The sequence below is a fragment of the Podarcis melisellensis genome (genome assembly GCF_964234715.1).
Source record: "Podarcis melisellensis genome assembly, chromosome: 4".
NCBI classification, from domain to species: Eukaryota; Metazoa; Chordata; class Lepidosauria; order Squamata; family Lacertidae; genus Podarcis; species Podarcis melisellensis.
The window spans coordinates 49,045,781-49,064,995 of NC_138531.1; the positions used below are offsets into that span (position 1 = coordinate 49,045,781).

The following is a 19,215-nucleotide window of genomic DNA, read 5'->3' on the forward strand; positions in this document are numbered from 1 at the left end:
AAGTTCCACTGTAACATCAGAGGAGATCAGTCTCTTGTTGCCAGACAAAACACCCATGAGCTGTGAATTTGCTAATGCCCTTTTATTGTCACTACAGTGTTGCTAAGAGATTTCCCTGATGTCCCAGGTGGTGACATCAAAACTAATTTACTCACAATAAATATCGTGATCTATTTTTTTATATACTATCAATGCCATAACCACTTTTGCCTTCCCTGAGCCTTTAGAGTTATGTTCAGGAAAGCCACCAATATCTTCCGTCTGGGAGATCTCCCTAACTACATAATGTAAAGTGAAGAATTTGTATATTAGAAACTTACCATATACCAAATTGGAGTTCTGTTGTTTTAGCTCTTGAACAATATCAACCACCATTGCAAGGAATGATTTGTCTCTTGTGTAGCCTTTGAAGGGATAAGAGGAGAAATTAAGATTATGTTGGAAAAGTATTTTCCACACCCAATTTCTGTTCAGTGGCAGCAGCTCTATGAACTGGCCTGTAGTTGTCACTTCTATAAATTGGGGTGAGTTTGCTATATTAGAGTTTATCTGCCTGGACATGTGGAAGGACTCTTAAGCCAATCTTTTTTCATAGGTCTAAGAGATCAAAGCAAAACACAAACACAGAAACCACTATAAGCTTCCAAGCAGCTTTTCTGCTAACAAAATCATTCTCTTCCCTTGAGGAAAGACAACCAAATTTTCTGTCCAGGATGCAGATTGGCTGTAGTGGTTTTTACTTTCTTCCATGTGTGACTCAGTCATCACAAATTGAAGTGCCACAGGTCACATTTTGATCTTCATTTAGTTTTTCAGCTTTGCCAGTTCAAATGCAGAGGATTGAGGATGGTAAATGTTATAAATGTACTGTATTCTTTATCAAGGGTAGAGCCCCTACTTTTGCAAACACACGTCAAATGGAACCCTCCCAACTTCTCCCCCCACAACCCCTCCATAAACCAGAGTGAGCTGGAGGAAGTAATCACATAATATAGAATTGGAATGGACCCCAAGGATCATCTAGTCTAACTCCCTGCAATGCAGGAATCACAGCTAAAAAAATCCCTGACAGATGACCGTTCAAGCTCTGCTCAAAACCTCCAAGGAAAGAGAGTGCACCACCTTTCACGATAGTCTGTTCCACAGTGGAACAGCTTTTAGTGCCAGAAAGTTCCTCCTAATGCTTAGTTGGAATCTCCTTTCTTGTAATATGAATCCATTGGTTTGAGTTCTACCCTCTGGGGCAGCAGAAAACAAGCTTCCTCCATCTTCCATGTGACAGCCCTTCAGATATTTGAAGATATCATATCTCCTCTCAGTCTTCTCTGCTCCAGGCTAAACATGTCCAACTCCCTCAACTGTCCCTCATATGGCTTAGCTTCCAGACCTTTTATTATCTTGCTCATCATCTTCTGCACAAATTCCAGTCAGAACCTTACATTTTTCCTATTGAAATATATTTTGTTAGTTTTGACCAAGTTCTCCAATCTGCAAGCTGCGGCCACTCAGATCAAGCAAAGTGAATGGCACCTCAGAAACCCTGAATGAATAATAATAATAATAATAATAATAATAATAATAATAATAATAAGTTTTATTTATATCCCGCCCTCCCCAGCCGAAGCCGGGCTCAGGGCGGCTAACAACACTAAAACAGTACAACATTATAAAACATTATAAAAATGAATTAAAATCAAAATTGATGGCAACCATAAACTAAAGTTTTGTAAAGATTGCCAAAGGAGGGAGTCAGGCTGCGCCCTGACCAAAGGCCAGGTGGAACAGCTCTGTCTTGCAGGCCCTGCGGAAAGATGTCAAGTCCTGGAGGGCCCTTGTCTCTTGTGACAGAGCGTTCCACCAGGTTGGAGCCGCAGCCGAAAAGGCCCTGGCTCTAGTTGAGGCCAGCCTAACCTCTCTGTGGCTTGGGACCTTCAAGGTGTTTTTATTTGAAGACCGTAAGTTCCTCTGTGGGGCATACCAGGAGAGGCGGTCCCGTAGGTACGAGGGCCCTAGGCCGTATAGGGCTTTGAAGGTTAAAACCAGCACCTTAAACCTGATCCTGTACTCCACCGGGAGCCAGTGCAGCTGGTATAGCACCGAATGAATGTGATCTCTAAGCGAAGACCCCGTAAGGAGTCTCGCTGCGGCATTCTGCACCCGCTGGAGTTTCTGGGTCAGTCTCAAGGGCAGCCCCACATTTACTGTGTAAGATGGCCGTGAACAGCATAGATGGTTTGTTATTCTGCAAAACCAAATGAAGCAAGAACTCCCCAGCCCCCATCTCTGCTCTTCAACACTGTTGAGTTCTAGCGGGTAATTCAGATGAAATTCAGAGCAAACTTTGCCCTGCCTCTATAGGAGTGACCCTTATACATTTTACTCAAGAGTTATTCATTAGTTTAGAGAGATTACTTTAGTGAATAATTTACACGTCTGGTCATCATTCCTCAGAGAGTTGAGAAATATGGCCTAAGTTATATCCATGCTATACATTTAAAGAACTATTACACCACTTCATGGAGAATCCTGAAAACTGTAGTTTGTTGAGGGTGCTGGGAATGGTAGCTCTGTGAGGTCATCACCTTAACATACCAGAGCTCCCAGAATTCTTTGCGGGGAGCTATGCCTGTTAAAGTGGTGTAAATGTATGGTGTGGCAGTGACCTTAGTCTTAGATCTAAACAAGACATAACAAGAGACACTAGGGAGACCTGAGACAAAATGTATTGTGAGGGACAAGGAGCAGCTGCTGCTCTGTATGTTTTCAAACAACATATAGTACCAAAGGGAAAAAAATTGATGTCACCACACTCTGAAACTCCCCATTCTCATCCCCTACCAGCCAATTATGTGAGATGGTGGCAAGAAGGCCCGTGTGATAACATCACATGCCGCTGTTTTAATAGGCGTTATAAAGCAAAGAGCACAAAAACAGCAGAAACGCCATATCCCTTATAACAGTGACTTTAGTTCTTTAGTCACAATGTGTGATACTGAAAGTAGAGACCAAAGTCGCCACATGCAGTAGAAGCTGCTAAAAAAAGTTATTTAGCAAGCTTGCCTGAACATGTAAACAGAGTTGCAGATAACTGCATTTAAATTTTGATTATTTTATTTGTATATTTTTTACAGCTGCTTTATGCATGCTGCTTAGAGATTCTATGATTAAATAGTTAATATATTTGTCAATCTAAATAGATAAATAAATAAATAAATTGTATCGCTCTTAGATATTAGACTAGCAATCCAAATTGGGTTCATTGGGATGTGTCTGTGTAGGGTGCCGCATCCTGGGCCAATATTTTCAGGAAATTTTTATTGTTCTCTCTTCCCAAACAATAAACAGGGCCAAGACAATGAGCAAAAATAAAGATTAAAATTAGAGTTTTAACCTCTATACCCAGCAAGCACAATGCATTAGTCAATGAATGTCTGAAATGTTATTTTTTTCACTGGTGCCATACTCTCTTCCATCAAAGCTTCTCTTTCCCACTTAGACACAACTCCTTGAAAATATAGCTCCTCACAACTTATGCTTTCCTGAAAAGCTCTGAATATGGACACAGAGTATGTAATACCTTAAAAATCAACTTTAAATGATATAGACTTTCCAGTCTCGAAATTACCTCAATTATTTCAAACTATACTTTGAAAAAAGCAACCCTGAACCCACATAGAAGCAGGATAAGAAATAAAATAAAAATAAGCAATAGTGCAGGTAGAAAAATATTTTAGCTGGCCAGCTGTGGTTGGTAAAAGAAAGCAATACTGTGAAGCTATTCTGTCATTTTGCACATTAAGATTTTCCTCAGGGGGGAAATTAAAAAGGTCTTCAAAACAAATGGAATCTGTTTATGCTGAAAATTCATTGCCACATCAGTGCAATCTCATTCACTTTGTTATTAAATATCTCCTTTACCTCCAAGAACTCCATGGAAACCAGAGCAGGGGGAAATAAACTGTCAGCTGTGCAATACCCTTCATGGCAGAGTAGCCTTTATGGGCGATAATTCTGGACCTGTATCATTAAATTTCCCCGTTATCCCCGGCTTTGAAACCACCTCCCTTCTTGAGGAAGTTATATAAATCAATATGGCAATCAATTTCATCTAGCAAGTTTATAACAAGCCTATTCACTGCAGTAAGAAATACAGAAAATGAAATTTAAAACATATGCACTGTATGCATTGAGGTGAAACTATGTTATTAATAATAATCTGCAGAAATGTGAGCGAGGGTATTTTGCTGGATGCAAAGCTTTATATTACAAGCTTCCTGCTGAGGTTGCCTTTTAAAAATGCTTCTCCTAGAGAGGTAATGCAGACATAACACTGAGTTAGCTCTTAAACATGTTTAAGAGATTGAGGGAAGGCCACCTAGGACCCCATTTGCCTTAACAACAGCTATGGAATCATTTTACCCTCAGTGTACGTATTTCAGGTTCTTTAGTGGCCACGATAACACTCTCGCAAAAATTAAGAAGCTTACCTGTAAGTACATAATCGTAATGATTTACATTGTTCAGTTTCAGTCCTTCATATAGTTCATGAAGTTCATCTGAATTTAACACCTGTCCCTTCCAGTGATCATAACCTGAGCAAAGAAACAGACCAAATAAAGTTACAGGTTGGATTGGTTAAGTAAGACTACACCGGGTGGTGTATCCCTCTGGAACTGGTCTGTACCTTTTTCTCATTTAGATTGCGCTAACCCTTGCTATAATGTCTCTGTGGGGAATTATCTCAGGTTTGGGGAATTGTGCAGCAGATGGTGGCAGGTAACTTGACAGCTTGAGGAACAGATACCCATGAACACCCAGCTGGTACTTCACATATTGAGGTCTGCAGAGCTACCTTTAGGCTGTCACTACAAAGGTCATTTCCTCAAGAACTCTCCCCTGAGGGATCCTTCATGGCCAGAGGATGTTCACACAAAGTATAGAATGTAATATAGACTGTGGGTGATTGGCAACCCAATCATTCCTGGTGATGAGTGGAGGAAGAGTGCTGTCTTCACTTTCTGATGGTGTCCACACTACTAGGAACTGTCCCTCTACTCACCCAAAGACCCATAGCAGGCTGCAGTGTTCAGAAAGCCCTGTGGGGTAGATGGAACCAGGTCATAGGTCATATATGACCTACAAGACAAAGGTTCCCCATCTAATGACCCATATGTACATCCAGGCCTTTCAAGTCAGTTATATTTCTATTGTCTATTGATGGTTGGTTTATTGTTTATTTTGAATTCATGTTTGGTGTGTATTATAGTGTTTTGTTAAATTAAATGTTACTGTTTTAATTCCATATATTGTAAACTGCCCTGGGATCTTAACTGATGAAGGGCAGTTTAAAAATGGAATATGCAAATAATAAATAAAGCAATGGCAGTTACAGCCTGAACACTGGAAACAGAGGGAATGATTGATTCCACAGCATCTCCAGCACAATAATCTCATTAAAACTGAAATTGTTGTGGCAGGTTTTGTAGAGGAATGAGTGAGAGCACTAAAACAAGATTAATCTCATAATTTCTGACCCAATAAATGCATTTTCGAAAGAAAATAAATCAACATTAATAGTCCTGTTATTATTTTGTGAAAGCAACTGGGGTTTTCCAAATATAGAATCAGAGGAAAACCAATCACATTCCGCAAGTGAAAGAACAAAAGGGTGTTCCTCAAGCCACCTGAGGCATGAAATCTACCATCTGGCTATAATAATTCCCCACATTAGCTTTGGTTAGGGAGTTCACCCACCTGCTTTCTCTGACCCCTTTTATAAACGTACCGTAATTGCATTTTGGCATCTGATGGTACAAAAGTTCAAAGATGAACAGAAGCGGTGCCAAGAACACTTTTGAATAAACTCTGAGAAGGAGGGAAATAGCCAAAGAGCATTCAAGGACACAGTGTCCCATTGTGACTGGCAGGAGGTACTGGGCAAGCAGTAAATGGGTCAGCATACTATAATATGTTATCCTTGGAAACGAAGGTTCAAATTTCCACTCTTGTTCCTCCCCCCCAAAAAAAAGGGGGGGAGCATTTTCCTTAATTCTCCAACACAGTTCTGCAAATTTATTAGCCTTCTTCAAATCAGAACTGGTTCCGCAACAACAGGCATCGAAGATAGCTTTGCACATGCCTTTAAATCTCTCTACTCTATGGTCTTCTTGGTGCCTGGGTGTTGAGCTCCTGATCTGTTGTTAACCAATAAATACAACCATCCTGCCTCCTGGTATTAGGGTAGAGCCGTTGCAAGATCCCTCACACAGGATGCTACAGAGCCAAAACCCACAGGAGGCTACAGAGAATGTCTGAGTTAGCATCAGCATTCTGCATCACGTCTCAGTGGGAAATGTTTGGCTGGAAGCATGTGCTTAAGCCGTATTCAGGAGTGAGAATTCCTGTTGTGAGAAATCCTGTTTGGATCCCAGTCCAACTGCATCCCCGAACGTGAAATTAAACAATGCATCTGAGTTTACAACACACACCTGTTTTGTTTTTCAAGCCTAGGAAGCAAACCAAATGAGTCCTTTATATGCATGCTAATAACAAGTCTGCCAAACTGTTAAGAGCAAGCCAGAAGCCTATCAGGGTCTATTTCCTCCCCCTTCCCCCAAAACATTTATATTCGTACACATGAGAGAGAGCGTGACAAACTGAAACTGTCTCCCCCTTCCCCCCTGTTTCTTCTTCTTTTAAAAAAAGAGCATCTACGTAGGCTGTGTGACAAGCGCCTTTTATTCGAGCGTGAAGCACAATGTCGTTTGGAGGTGAGTCACTCACTCTAATCATACAGTAAATACTCCTCGCCAGGCAACTTAGCCAACAGAGCTCCCTCAGGGCTCCAGCTTAAAATGCTCTCTCTATATCAGGAGGATTAAAAGAAGGATATTCTTGAGCATCACAAATAGCATATCAACATCTTCCTTTTCGTTAATGTAAGGAACAGAGTGATTCAGAAAAAAACAAGCGTCCATCGGAAGATGTTTTAATATATGCTCCTTATCTCTCTCCTCCCTCGCTCGCTTGCAAATATCAGAAAGTCAAATTCTTCGAAGGAATCATGAAGTCTATGTATGGGCAGGTGTTTATAGTGACAGGTGACAGTGTCAATTTGCCACTGGGTAGCCTCAGACAAATTAATACCAATCTTAGTACCTCTTAGCATTCTTGTGGGGATAAAAAAAAAGCTACCTCTACAGATGCTCGCCCAGGCTCCTTGGGGGAGAACCAAGGAGGAAATGTAATACACACACACAAACAAACACTTCATCACTGGAGAGATAAGGGGCTGCTGTTTCCAAAACTTTTCGAAGCAAGGTAGTTTCCCTTTAAAACTTGTTTTTTTTAATGGCTGCTGGGAAAAGAGGAAGAAAGATTTGACACACTGTGTGAAACAGCGGCAGAACGTGCTTTAATGGCACCTGGGGCACACGCACACACTCTGGGAGGGCAGGGATTGGAGGGTGAAAGGAGCCAACCGCACGCCTGCTCAGCCTTCGCTGCCAACACTGCCAGAGCAATACCAGGCCCAAGCTGCTTTGCAAGGCTGGAATGATCAGACTCAGATGAAAGTCTGATGCAAGAGTCTGTTCTTTATGCTCCTTTGATATCGCATAAAGCTTGCTCCTCTCACTAAAGGTAAAGGTAAAGGGACCCCTGACCATTAGGTCCAGTTGTGACCGACTCTGGGGTTGCGGGGCTCATCTCGCTTTATTGGCCGAGGGAGCCGGCGTACAGCTTCCGGGTCATGTGGCCAGCATGACTAAGCGGCTTCTGGCGAACCAGAGCAGCGCACGGAAACACAGTTGACCTTCCCGCTTGCACTTTGACGTGCTTTCGAACTGTTAGGTTGGCAGGAGCAGGGACCGAGCAACGGGAGCTCACCCCATCGCGGGGATTCGAACCACCGACCTTCTGATCAGCAAGTCCTAGGCTCTGTGGTTTAACCCACAGCGCCTCCCACAAATAAAGAGAGGTAACACAATCCTAACCTTGCCTAGTGGACCATCAGAGCAGAAGAGCCACCACCACATCTGAAGCCTTGTTGGCTCTTGCTGGTCTGGGTAGAAACTGAGAGGCGGTTTCCTTGTTGTTGATGATGATGTTGTTTTGCAGCACCAATTCCAGGCTGGCACAACAGAGAAGATCCATCTGACAATGGACCAGCACAGAAGTCAGTGGATTCCTGTTCGAGTCCAGCTCTATCCCTGAAATGCCCTGTACACCAGCTGTAACCACCCTTCCATTCAGGTCTCCACAGCAGCAAGAGAGAGACCAGCACAGAAACCAAATCAAATCCCTCCTCAAGTCATCAACATTGGGGAGTTGGGAATGGTCCCTGAGTGTTCTGTATTCTTAACATTTATTTAGGATTATACATAAGAATGCCAGAGGAGCCTGCTCTACCGGGTCAGAGGTCCATCTAATCCAACAACATGCTCTCACAGTAGATTTCATATGTGGCTACGGTAGGTTTGGGGAACCTTTCGTCCTCCAGATGTTGCAGAATTACATCCCAGCGAGAATGGCAAATAGCCAGGGATGACGGGAGTTGCAGTTTTCAACATCTGGCAGGTCAAAAGTTTCCCTATCTGGCCTCTAGGAAGCAGGCCCTGAGACCAGCAGCACTTTCTCCACCTACAATTTCCAACAATGGTATGCAGACATGCTGCCTCCGGCAGTGGAGGCAGAGCGCAGCCTTTTTCTCCATGACTTGCCGATCAGAAGGTCAGCGGTTCGAATCCCTGTGACAGGGTGAGCTCCCGTTGCTCGGTCCCTGCTCCTGCCAACCTAGCAGTTCAAAAGCACCTCAAAGTGCAAGTAGATAAATAGGTACTGCTCCGGTGGGAAAGTAAACGGCGTTTCCATGCGCTGCTCTGGTTCGCCAGAAGCGGCTTAGTCATGCTGGCCACATGACCTCCCGGAAGCTGTATGCCGGCTCCCTCGGCCAATAAAGCAAGATGAGCGGCACAACCCCAGAGTCGGTCACGACTGGACCTAATGGTCAGGGGTCCCTTTACCTTTACCAGTCATTCAAGTTAGTGGCCATCACTACTTTTTGTGGGAGAGAATTCCATAACACTTACTTTCGTCTGCCCTGAATCTTCCAACATTTCTAGTTCTATCATTATTAGATATAGAGAAAACCTTTTTGCTATCCACTTTCTCCACACCATGTCTAATCCTATACAACTCTCTCGTGTCCCACCCCCCCTATTCATATTTTTTCTAAACTAAAAAGTCCCAAATTTATTCCAAGTGCAATCACATCATAGATTTGTGTGATGTTGGCTTATTTTCATTCCCTGACCTAATGATCCCTAGCATGGACTCCTAGCAGCTGCCACACTGGGTCAACATCTTCACTGAGCTATTCACTTTGACCCAGTTCTTATTCCTGGTAAGTCACCACAAGTTCAGATTCCATGCGTGTATTTGTTGAAATTAAGATTTCCCCCACACAACAATGTGTATCTCTTTACACTTGCTTACCACTGAATTGCATTTGCCATTTTACCACCCACTGACTCAGTTCAGAGAGATCCTTTTGGAGCTCTTTGTAATCACTTTTAGTTTTAACTACCCTGAACAATTTGGTACCATCAGCAAACTTGGCTACCTCTCTGCTCATACCCAACGCTAAATCATTTATGATCAAGTTAAAAAGCACAGGTCTCAGTACTGATCCTTGGGAGACTCCACTTTCTACATCCCTTCATTGGGAAAATCCATCCCCTTTTCTGTAAACTAAAAGCATCTCAAGAGAATAGATATACGGTATGTATATACTTACCTGTATGATTTGAAAACTGGACAGAGTTCACAGTATCTATTTCAAAGCCCAAAACCTGCAAAAAACCAAATAATACTTATAAACAAAATTCCTCCTTATTCTAGGGTAGCAACATATTTCTGTGGCCCACTATGCATTTAAGTACAGTATGCTGACAACTAAAAGCTGGGTAATTAAGCAAACCCATAAACAATAAAATGCTTCTGCTGGAAGTCTCCCTTCTTCTGCCAACACACAGCTGAAAGATATTGATGAATAAACTAAAATAGAAGTTAAACAGGGCAAACCTGTAAAGGCAATATTACAGCAATAATAAGGTCAGGAAGAGAAAATGGTAGAAAATATGAATGTGAAGTTCTCAGGATCCCAAGGGCCTAAAAGGGGAAACTCTTGGAGGATGAGGGAAGGTTGTTTACAGCAAACATTAATATTTTGTAAGAGTTCAAAATCTAATAAACAGCATTCCTTTGCAGTGACTATATTTGATATTGCACAGAATTATGACGCAACATGCAAAAAACCCCTCCCCGAAAACAGCCAAGCCTGGGAGGGAGGAGCGGGTGAGATGGATATGTGTATGGTGTTGTAGCAAAGAGGTAAACTACTCTTTGCAGTAGCAATAGAGATAACAGTAAATATATATTTATCTCATATTTCAAGGCATGCTACATTTCCATCCACTGCTTAAGTCTTAGGCTGCAAATATGATGGAAACATCTGACATTTAATATATTTGCTCTGAAACCTCTCATGGTAGGAATAAAATAGTCTTCAAAATAAAAGCTACTATATACAGCAGAGTGAGTCACAGGGAGACAATAGTAATAGTGCAGAAATCGTGTATGATCCATTTTCAAGCAATTTGCTGGCAGTTTAATTGAAGCTTTGCTAGTCACGCTGTACACTGGGGGACATTGTGTCTTCCTTGACATGACAGGGTAGCCCCTTCACATAATTTAAGCCACATAACTAGGCTATGCTATACTAAAGTAAGACATACTCAGATTCACTCACAAAATATCAGCAGATTGCAAGATCTTTTTTTCTGTGGCCTAGGGAAGTGTACAGATTGGATGAATCTGCAGCAACTACTGATAAAGCTGGCTTCTTGGTTCTTTGCAACAACAGCTGCATTAGCTTTAAAATATAGGGACGGCAGTTTATTAAGAGCCCTCATACCACTCCAATAATTTGCTCCCACAAAGGCAGCTGTGTGAATGTGGCTGCCCAAGCATAGCTGTCAACCTTCCCTTTTTTTGTGGGAAATTCCCTTATTCCAGCGCCGTTTTCCCTGCTTCCCGCTGCTATCCCGGATTGTTAGATATCCCATACTGTCCCCGGGACAGGTGAGGCTGCTGATCCCTTATTTTTGAGGCTGCTGATCCCTTATTTTCAAATCTGAAAGTTGACAGCTATGTGCCCAAGATATCCATGCACACATATCCTGACATCATCTATGGTAGCGTATACAGCCCCCTGGATACTTCCCAGCAAAGGAAAACTAATGTGAACTGTTATTACTGCAGTAAAACACAGAACCATAGAGCTGGAAGAGATTTCTTTGTGTACTGGCCACAACAGTCTTCAAAATGAGACTATTGCAATGCATTTGACGTCTGAAGACTACACTGGTATAGAACAAGGCAGCTAATTGGTACTAGCCACAGGGAACATCTCACCAGTGTTAAAATAACTCCATTGGCTTCCTATTTGTTTGCGACCAATACAAAAGTGCTGATTTGATAACCTCTAAGAGACCGTTATAGCTTGGGACCTGGATATCTGAAGGACCACCTATTCCCATACAAACTTTAAATAGGTGGGTAGATAATATTTATTAATGTCCAACACTTAATAAAAATACTGGTAGGTTGAAACAAAATGGCACTTGGAGAAAGGCTGTTTTTGAGCTCTGTGGTTAATTGTATCTTATTTTATTTGGCTAGTTTTAAAGTTTATTTGTTTTAATAAACAAATAAACACGAGGGGAGCTACAGCCCAAAAGTATCTGGAGTGCAGCATGCTGGCACCTGTGAACTAGGATAAAATCAATCACACTTAACATTAATTGTGACATATGTGGGCTTTTCCTGGATCAGGGCCCAAGTTAGTACAGCTTTCCTAATTGATTGTTTTTAAAAATGCAATATTAAAAGTTACTGATGTTAACATTTTTTTTAAGCTCCTTGTGTGACCAACGTTAGTATAGCTCCTTTACTAGTGAAATCGCATTGTGAGCAATTAGAATAATGTAAGTCAGCGGAAAGCCTGAGTGGAATAAGCAAGCACTTATGAAACTGGATCCATATGGTCATTTCACACAGTTTAATTGAAGAAGAAAGAATTCAAGCTGGTAACCATTTGTCACGGTTCACTAAAGCAAGCAGTAGCTATAGTTATTGCCTGATAAATGCAGTGAAGGCTACCTCAAAATCACCACTGATTGCCTCATAGACCGTTGCGATGTGATGAATGCCCTTTAGCTAGGCACTGAATATTTCACCCATCACATACACATGCACTCAAAACTTTATGCACTTTTGAAGTCTATGTGCTCCATACACTATAGGAAGATGTGTGTGGTTTTATATAATTCCACGCAAGCTTTCTTTCTTCAAGGACCATTTGAAATTCAACCAATATGTGTCTGTCTGTCTGTCTCTCTCTCTATCTCTTCTACTTAAGAACATCAGAGACAAAGATACTGAAAGTGCTGAGGAAATAATTACAGAGCCAAAATAATAAAGAACTCTAAAAGATAAAACATTTCCATAGTAGCTCCTTAAAATTCTAACTCCATCTTAAAGACAAGCTGGCCACCACCAAAGGGGGGAAAAACACCACTCTACTTTGCAGTGAATTATTGCTTTGATTAAATAGTCATTAGAAACAAGAAGAATGCATTACTGCGATTTCTAATAGATACAGATAGCCAAACAAGTAAGCCACAGCGTTTACTGGTTGTACAACAGCAGGTTTAAATTGCCTCGTATATCAGTGTCTGAATGCAATCCAAAAGGTTTGTAACTATAGAGAAAGCCTGTACACAAGCCCAAGTCTATACAAGCCAGGATCCATCTCCACTACCCATCTCATGAGTACAGGGGTAATGCATCTCATTTCGCCGCCTGAGGCAAAACCGGAAGTGCCACACTGCTGCCGCCACTACCACCATACCTGCTGCTGCTGCCACTGCCTACACTCCCTGCTTTGCTGCCATGTGCCCTGCTGCACTGGTCACTGGCAGAGAAGAATTGCTGCCATCAGTGCCCTGCAATCCTTGGATGAAGGGTGGTATAGAAATTTAATAAATAAATAAAACATTTCGGCCTAGTCCCCCTTCATATTCCCAATTCCAATAACTGAACATATGAACTCAGTGATCTACCTTATACAGAGTCAAAACATTAGTCCATCTAGCTCAGTATTGTTTACAATGACTGTGAGTAGCATTCCAAGGTTTCAAACAGGAGTTTCTCCCAGCCATGTCACGGACTGAATCTGGGATCTTTGCTTGCAAAACATGTAACATTTTACTAAGCAACAGCTTTTCCGTAGTACAACTTGTATGGAGGGGAGAAGAGAATGGCTGATTTGAAGACTGGGAAGGTAATCAGATCTGCGTTTGATGGGGAGCCCTGAGCAAAAGGAATTATTTTCTTCATTTCAAAATTTTTGTTATAAGCCACCTATTCTAACATCCACCCTGTGTAATAACTGGATAACACTATCAAACAACCAAGCATAGATTCATTGCGGTCTGTTTCAGATAGCTGGAGGTTTTAGTTTTCCCAACAGGACTCACGTGACTAGATCACATATCTTTTGACAGAATTGTTCAGAAAATTACATACACACTTTTAAACGTCCATCCATCTCAGGAAAGAGTAAAGGTAAAGGGACCCCTGACCATTAGGTCCAGTCAAGACTGACTCTGGGGTTGCGCCACTCATCTCGTTTTACTGGCCGAGGGAGCCGGCATACAGCTTCCAGGTCATGTGGCCAGCATGACTAAGCCGCTTCTGGCGAACCAGAGCAGAGCATGGAAATGCTGTTTACCTTCCCGTTGGAGCAGTACCTATTTATCTACTTGCACTTTGAGGTGCTTTTGAACTGCTAGGTTGGCAGGAGCAGGGACCGAGCAACGGGAGCTCACCCCGTTGCGGGGATTCGAACTGCCAACCTTCTGAACAGCAAGTCCTAGGCTCTGTGGTTTAACCCACAGCGCCATCTGTGTCGCCCAGCAATGAGTAAACATGTGCTAATCTGAGTACCTAGTCTGATGACTGCAGACCACACAGGGCCAAGATGAGCAATGTCTGCAACGCATTCAAATACTGCAAGCAACAATGCACACTACAAGGCAAGCACCATCAGCCTTTAATAGCATCATTAGATGCAACTAGTCACTTCTATGCTCAAAACAAGCTCCCAATTTTCCATCTCTTCATCAAAAAAGTTAAAGAGGAATATCTTAAACTTTGGAAGGATGGAACAAAATAAAAAAATTCCTTCCAGTGGCATCTTAGAGACCAACTAAGTTTGTTCTGGGTGGGTACGTTATCCATGCATTGATCTTTCGGGGCTGCACTAGCAACATCTGAAATCTTATTATTATTATTAACTTTTGAGGATACTGCTTCTGAAATCCCAGGTTGATAGACTGCACTTACTGCTTACTATTCTGTAGAATCAGCTGTAAAATCAAAGTAATGCCACAGTTTGTTTTAATCCACAGCATGCTCTAATCTCAGTTCCTCGGTCCCCTGATGGAAGTGGCAAGCTGCAAGGCAGAGTGGCACTTAATTGCATGTCAACTGCATTGCAGGATCGTGACACAGCATAGCTCCTCTACTGGAACATTCCAAAGTTCTCAAAGTGTTCCAATACATGTCACCAAATTAGGAACAGTATTTAAGAGAGTGCATCTGAACAAATACGCCTGTCTTCAGTTTATCAGGATAGCAGCTTAGTTGTTAATTTCCAGACAGAAACTACAAAATACAATTAGACAGCATTGTGCAAGGCAGTTTTACATAAATCAGTGGAGTTCCAAGTGTTGTCCTGCAGGCAAGGTTTTTCTTTAGAAGCCTAAAATTTTATAGTAAATCACTCAAACCATTTGAAAGTTATTATGCAGGAGTTAGATACAGGAGATTTCTTTCTTTCTTATTAAGTTGCGCATCTCAATATGTGAACTTTTTTCTTCTTCAGATTAAGCAGCTGTCAAGTAGGATTAACAATGCATTCTGAGATTACCGAGTCTCATATCTTCAGCCAGAACTTTTTCTTCTGTATACTTCCCCCCCCAGCTTTGGTTGCCACCTTGAGGGGGATGGAAATTGTAATTGTTCATCGGCACACTAATTCATTTTTAGAAGTATGAAAATCAGAACTCCTTATTCCTCAGCATTGAAGCAGAGCTAGCAACTTTTTAAAAATGTGAACAGCAACATTAAATCCCAGTCAGGACACTCTGAACAGGTGCCACCCTTAAGACAGCAAAACACACATATGAACAGCTTTTCCCTTCTGTCTGCCAAAGGCAGCAAGAGGGGTTTGCCATCCATAAATACCTTCTTTAACTAAAGGCCCACGGCTGGCAAGAAATAATGTTGTTGTTGTTGTTTAGACATTTAGTCGTGTCCGACTCTTCGTGACCCCATGGACCAGAGCACGCCAGGCACTCCTGTCTTCCACTGCCTCCCGCAGTTTGGTCAGACTCATGTTTGTGGCTTTGAGAACACTGTCCAACCATCTCGTCCACTGTCGTCCCCTTCTCCTTGTGCCCTCCATCTTTCCCAACATCAGGGTCTTTTCCAGGGAGTCTTCTATTCTCATGAGGTGGCCAAAGTACTGGAGCCTCAGCTTCACAATCTGTCCTTCCAGTGAGCACTCAGGGCTAATTTCCTTAAGAATGGATGCGTTTGATCTTCTTGCAGTCCATGGGACTCTCAAGAGTCTCCTCCAGCACCATAATTCAAAAGCATCAATTCTTTGGCGAAATAATGGAAGAATCTTAAATTAGAAAGTGGGGAAGAACCTAGAACAGGCATAGACAAACTCAGCCCTCCAAATGTTTTGAGAGTACAATTCCCATCATCCCTGACCACTGGTCCTGTTAGCTAGGCATGATGCGAGTTGTAGTCCCAAAACATCTGGAGGGCCGAGTTTGCCTATGCCTGACCTAGAAAATACCTGGCTAGATCAAACTTGCATGGTGCTTTCTAAAGGATAAAACATATCACTTTGAATTCAAATCCAAAACAAAAAGAAAACACCATTAATTCATTCTCTATGCTGTCTTTATTTTAACCAAAAGAAGTCACTGAAATAATTGTTATTTTTGTCATTGTTGTAACTAGTCTAATCACTGCTGCATTCAAAATAAACACATGCCATTTTTTTTCTTCCTTTAAATCTACAACAATCTTAAGTACAAGTTGATTGTGGTACAGGTCAGGTAGTGTTACGTCCAACAGAAATTGAGGAAAAGTGAAAAAGAAAGTATTGTGATTTTCACAGCAGTTTTACGAAGATCCTCCGCTCTAAACAAGAAAAAAACTATAAACTGAATACAAGAAGAAAGACACCTGGATCAAATTCAAGGAGCTTGTGCAAGATCAATGGAGGGCAGAATCTGGCTAGCAAATACTTGTGCTGTGACATCAAAGAGAAACTCATTCAGAGAAGATGCACAAGCTGTATTTAAATGCTGCAGTGTAAATGTAAAACACTTTGTATATCTGCTTATCTACTATTAAGACAGATTGAACTTTAGACCACTGAATTTAGGTATCAAGGGCTCTATGAACATTGGGCTGGCCCTGCAGTAGATTAAAACATATGCCAAGTTCTGGGAAAAGTTGGGATTGAGTTTGTGAGGGGTCTCTAATTAGCATATATATTTTTTGGGGGGGCATGACTCATTCTGAGAAATTCTACCCTAAAGGTGGGGGGGGGGGAGAATTACTATTAAAAATATTGCTTAAAAGAAATACATTTACAATACTCAAAAGCTATGTTAGAAAACTACCTTTATTTATCTTAGGTCATTCAAAATATCACAAAATAGTGTGCAAGCTTTCAGAATCTCTACCATTCTCCTCTTTTGAATTCTCAAAAAAAAAGAAAAGAAAAAAGCAAGCTTGCTACAACCCCAATATTATGAATTTTTCCTATAGGTCAACATGACTGCTTTAAAGCTGCTTTAAAAATGCAGTGTAATCTTAGAGTAGAACATAATGGCCAGCATAGGTCAACCAATCATAAATTGGTCCTACTCAATTTGTATCTCTTGTTCTCTTATTATTTAGCACAGCACATCAAGCTTATATAATGGGACTACATAGTTTAGCTGTATTTGAAAGAAATGAATACAGTGAGGTACCAAAATCTCATTAAGATTTTGGAGATATATTCCCGGGGCAATAATGCAATACAGTGGGTAGGCAATTGACTTAAAGATAAGGAACAAAGCAACAATAATGCATCACGCCGGCAAGAGGCATTGAGTTAGCTATTTCAGGGTGTAAGAGTGGAAACAATGCTGATTCATGTATTCTATTATGACCCTGAAGAGGTCATGATTGTCCAAAGTAGGAGTCCACATTTAACTCTCAACAGTTTTACTTTATGCAGTTTTGAGAATTTATAAAACCAGCAGCAAATGATGGCTATTGTATATAAATCTATGGCTTGTCATGAAAACAGAAAATAAAGTCTTGTAGTTGTATTAATGTGGACCAATAAAGTCAATGACCAGTATCCAACAAACTGTACAGTTAGTTCCATGAGCCCAAGGAAGGGCTCAGACTTGTTCTTAACGGTGTGTTCCCCCACCCCCGGAAGATACATGGCAAATAGCTTTTAAAACGAAGAGACCTTTACAAACTGTGCTTAGCCTGTGTGTCTGCTGTTCAAAGGACAAAGGACCCAAATTCTCAGTCTTATGCTCCCTAGCATTGGAGCTCAAGACGTCAATCATTTAGCTGCACTGTCAACTGCAATATTCTAGCAAACATTAGTGAAACTCTTGGGGGAAGTGTGCATAATTCCCACACCCCCTTTTCAAAGTGCGTCTAAGAGACCTGCCTTTGTACCTTCAGGAGCAAATATCTGAACCTAGACCAAACTGTGCAGCTTCAAAATTCATGCAATGAGAAAGGGATTAGGAAGCCCTCTGATGAGAGCCAACTGACTCATCTTGCTGCTAAGGCACAGAGGTGTGAAGGAGGACCTGCTGGCACTCTGCTTCAGGGCATGGAAATGGAGCCTGGTGCAGCACTTTCGATCCCTCCCTTCTCAGTGACTCTTGGGGGGGGGGGAGAAAAAAGGTTGATAATCCAAATTCTGTTGATTTCCCCCCAGAAAAAATACATATACGTGTTATAAGAATTGTAAGGTCTCAAAGATAAAATAAATATTCATAAATGCACACATATCTAAATATAGGAACCATGTGTCTGAAATAGTATGGGAGAGCAATCCTGAAGCCATTTTGACTCTCCCAATGACCTCAAATATTCCTCTGCAGTAAGGGAGGCAAATGGGGAAAGCCTTCCCATTGTCTTTTTGCTTGCAAATCCTGTCTTAAGGGCATATTTGTGTATGAATAGGGTGAGCCTGTGACCTGGATTCAGGAACTAAAGTATTTAAGCATCACAAAAGAATGGCCAGACTGCCCAGGTAATGCAATCAGGGACTATTATCAGGTATCCTGGCAGACAGGATTTCTCTGTAGACCGCCTCTTTCTGTGATGTATGTATGATGTTTTATGGGGGCTACAGGGTGGGGAATTTCAGGAGTCTTTATAAGGGCTCAGGGTACTCCTTCCCTCCCTCCCCGAGTGGTGAGTGGAGATCCTGTTGCAACAGTTTATTTTCCTTTTCCTTTAATAAAGATCAGGCTTACTAGCCACTTTGCTTCTCAATATACTGTACTTTTCCGTGTGTAAGACTAGGGTTTTTTAAACAAAAAAATAGGTTTAAAATTGGGGCTCATCTTATACACGGGTAGTGCTGAGGGGTGTTTTCTTAATTTGGAGTCCCCCAAAATAAGGGGCGTCTTATACATGGAAAAATATGGTACTCTGGTAGGCCTCTGTTATTTTTCTCCTACTGATAGGGAACCCACTCTGTACGGGCTCTGGAATAACCCATAAGGGATGGGAGCAGTTTTTTCTTCTAACAACATATACATTAAAGATAATCTCATTCACATAGTCAGGAAACATCCTGAAATGTGTATCTGGAAGTTGGGCACATGGAAAAGGGCCACAACCCTAGAAAGACAGTATTCTGTACTGCAGACCACAGCATGGTTGTGCTGTGCTGACAGGTGCTAAAGTTTAAGGAGCAAAGCCAGCATGCACTTCTGAATTCTGAGGGCATGTTCCTAGCCCTTCATTTGGATCAAG

General features: G+C 41.6%; 1 protein-coding gene across 1 annotated transcript in view; it reads right to left on the reverse strand.

The window, feature by feature from the left end:
• Positions 1-19,215, reverse strand: part of PDXK (pyridoxal kinase) — a 42,143-nt gene that overhangs the window by 13,247 nt on the left and 9,681 nt on the right. The window contains exons 2-4 of the mRNA XM_081908067.1: positions 9,797-9,851; positions 4,488-4,592; positions 321-404 (exon numbers count right to left, since the gene is read on the reverse strand). Coding sequence (XP_081764193.1) covers positions 321-404; positions 4,488-4,592; positions 9,797-9,851 — 244 coding nt within the window. The remainder of the gene's footprint in view (positions 1-320; positions 405-4,487; positions 4,593-9,796; positions 9,852-19,215) is intronic.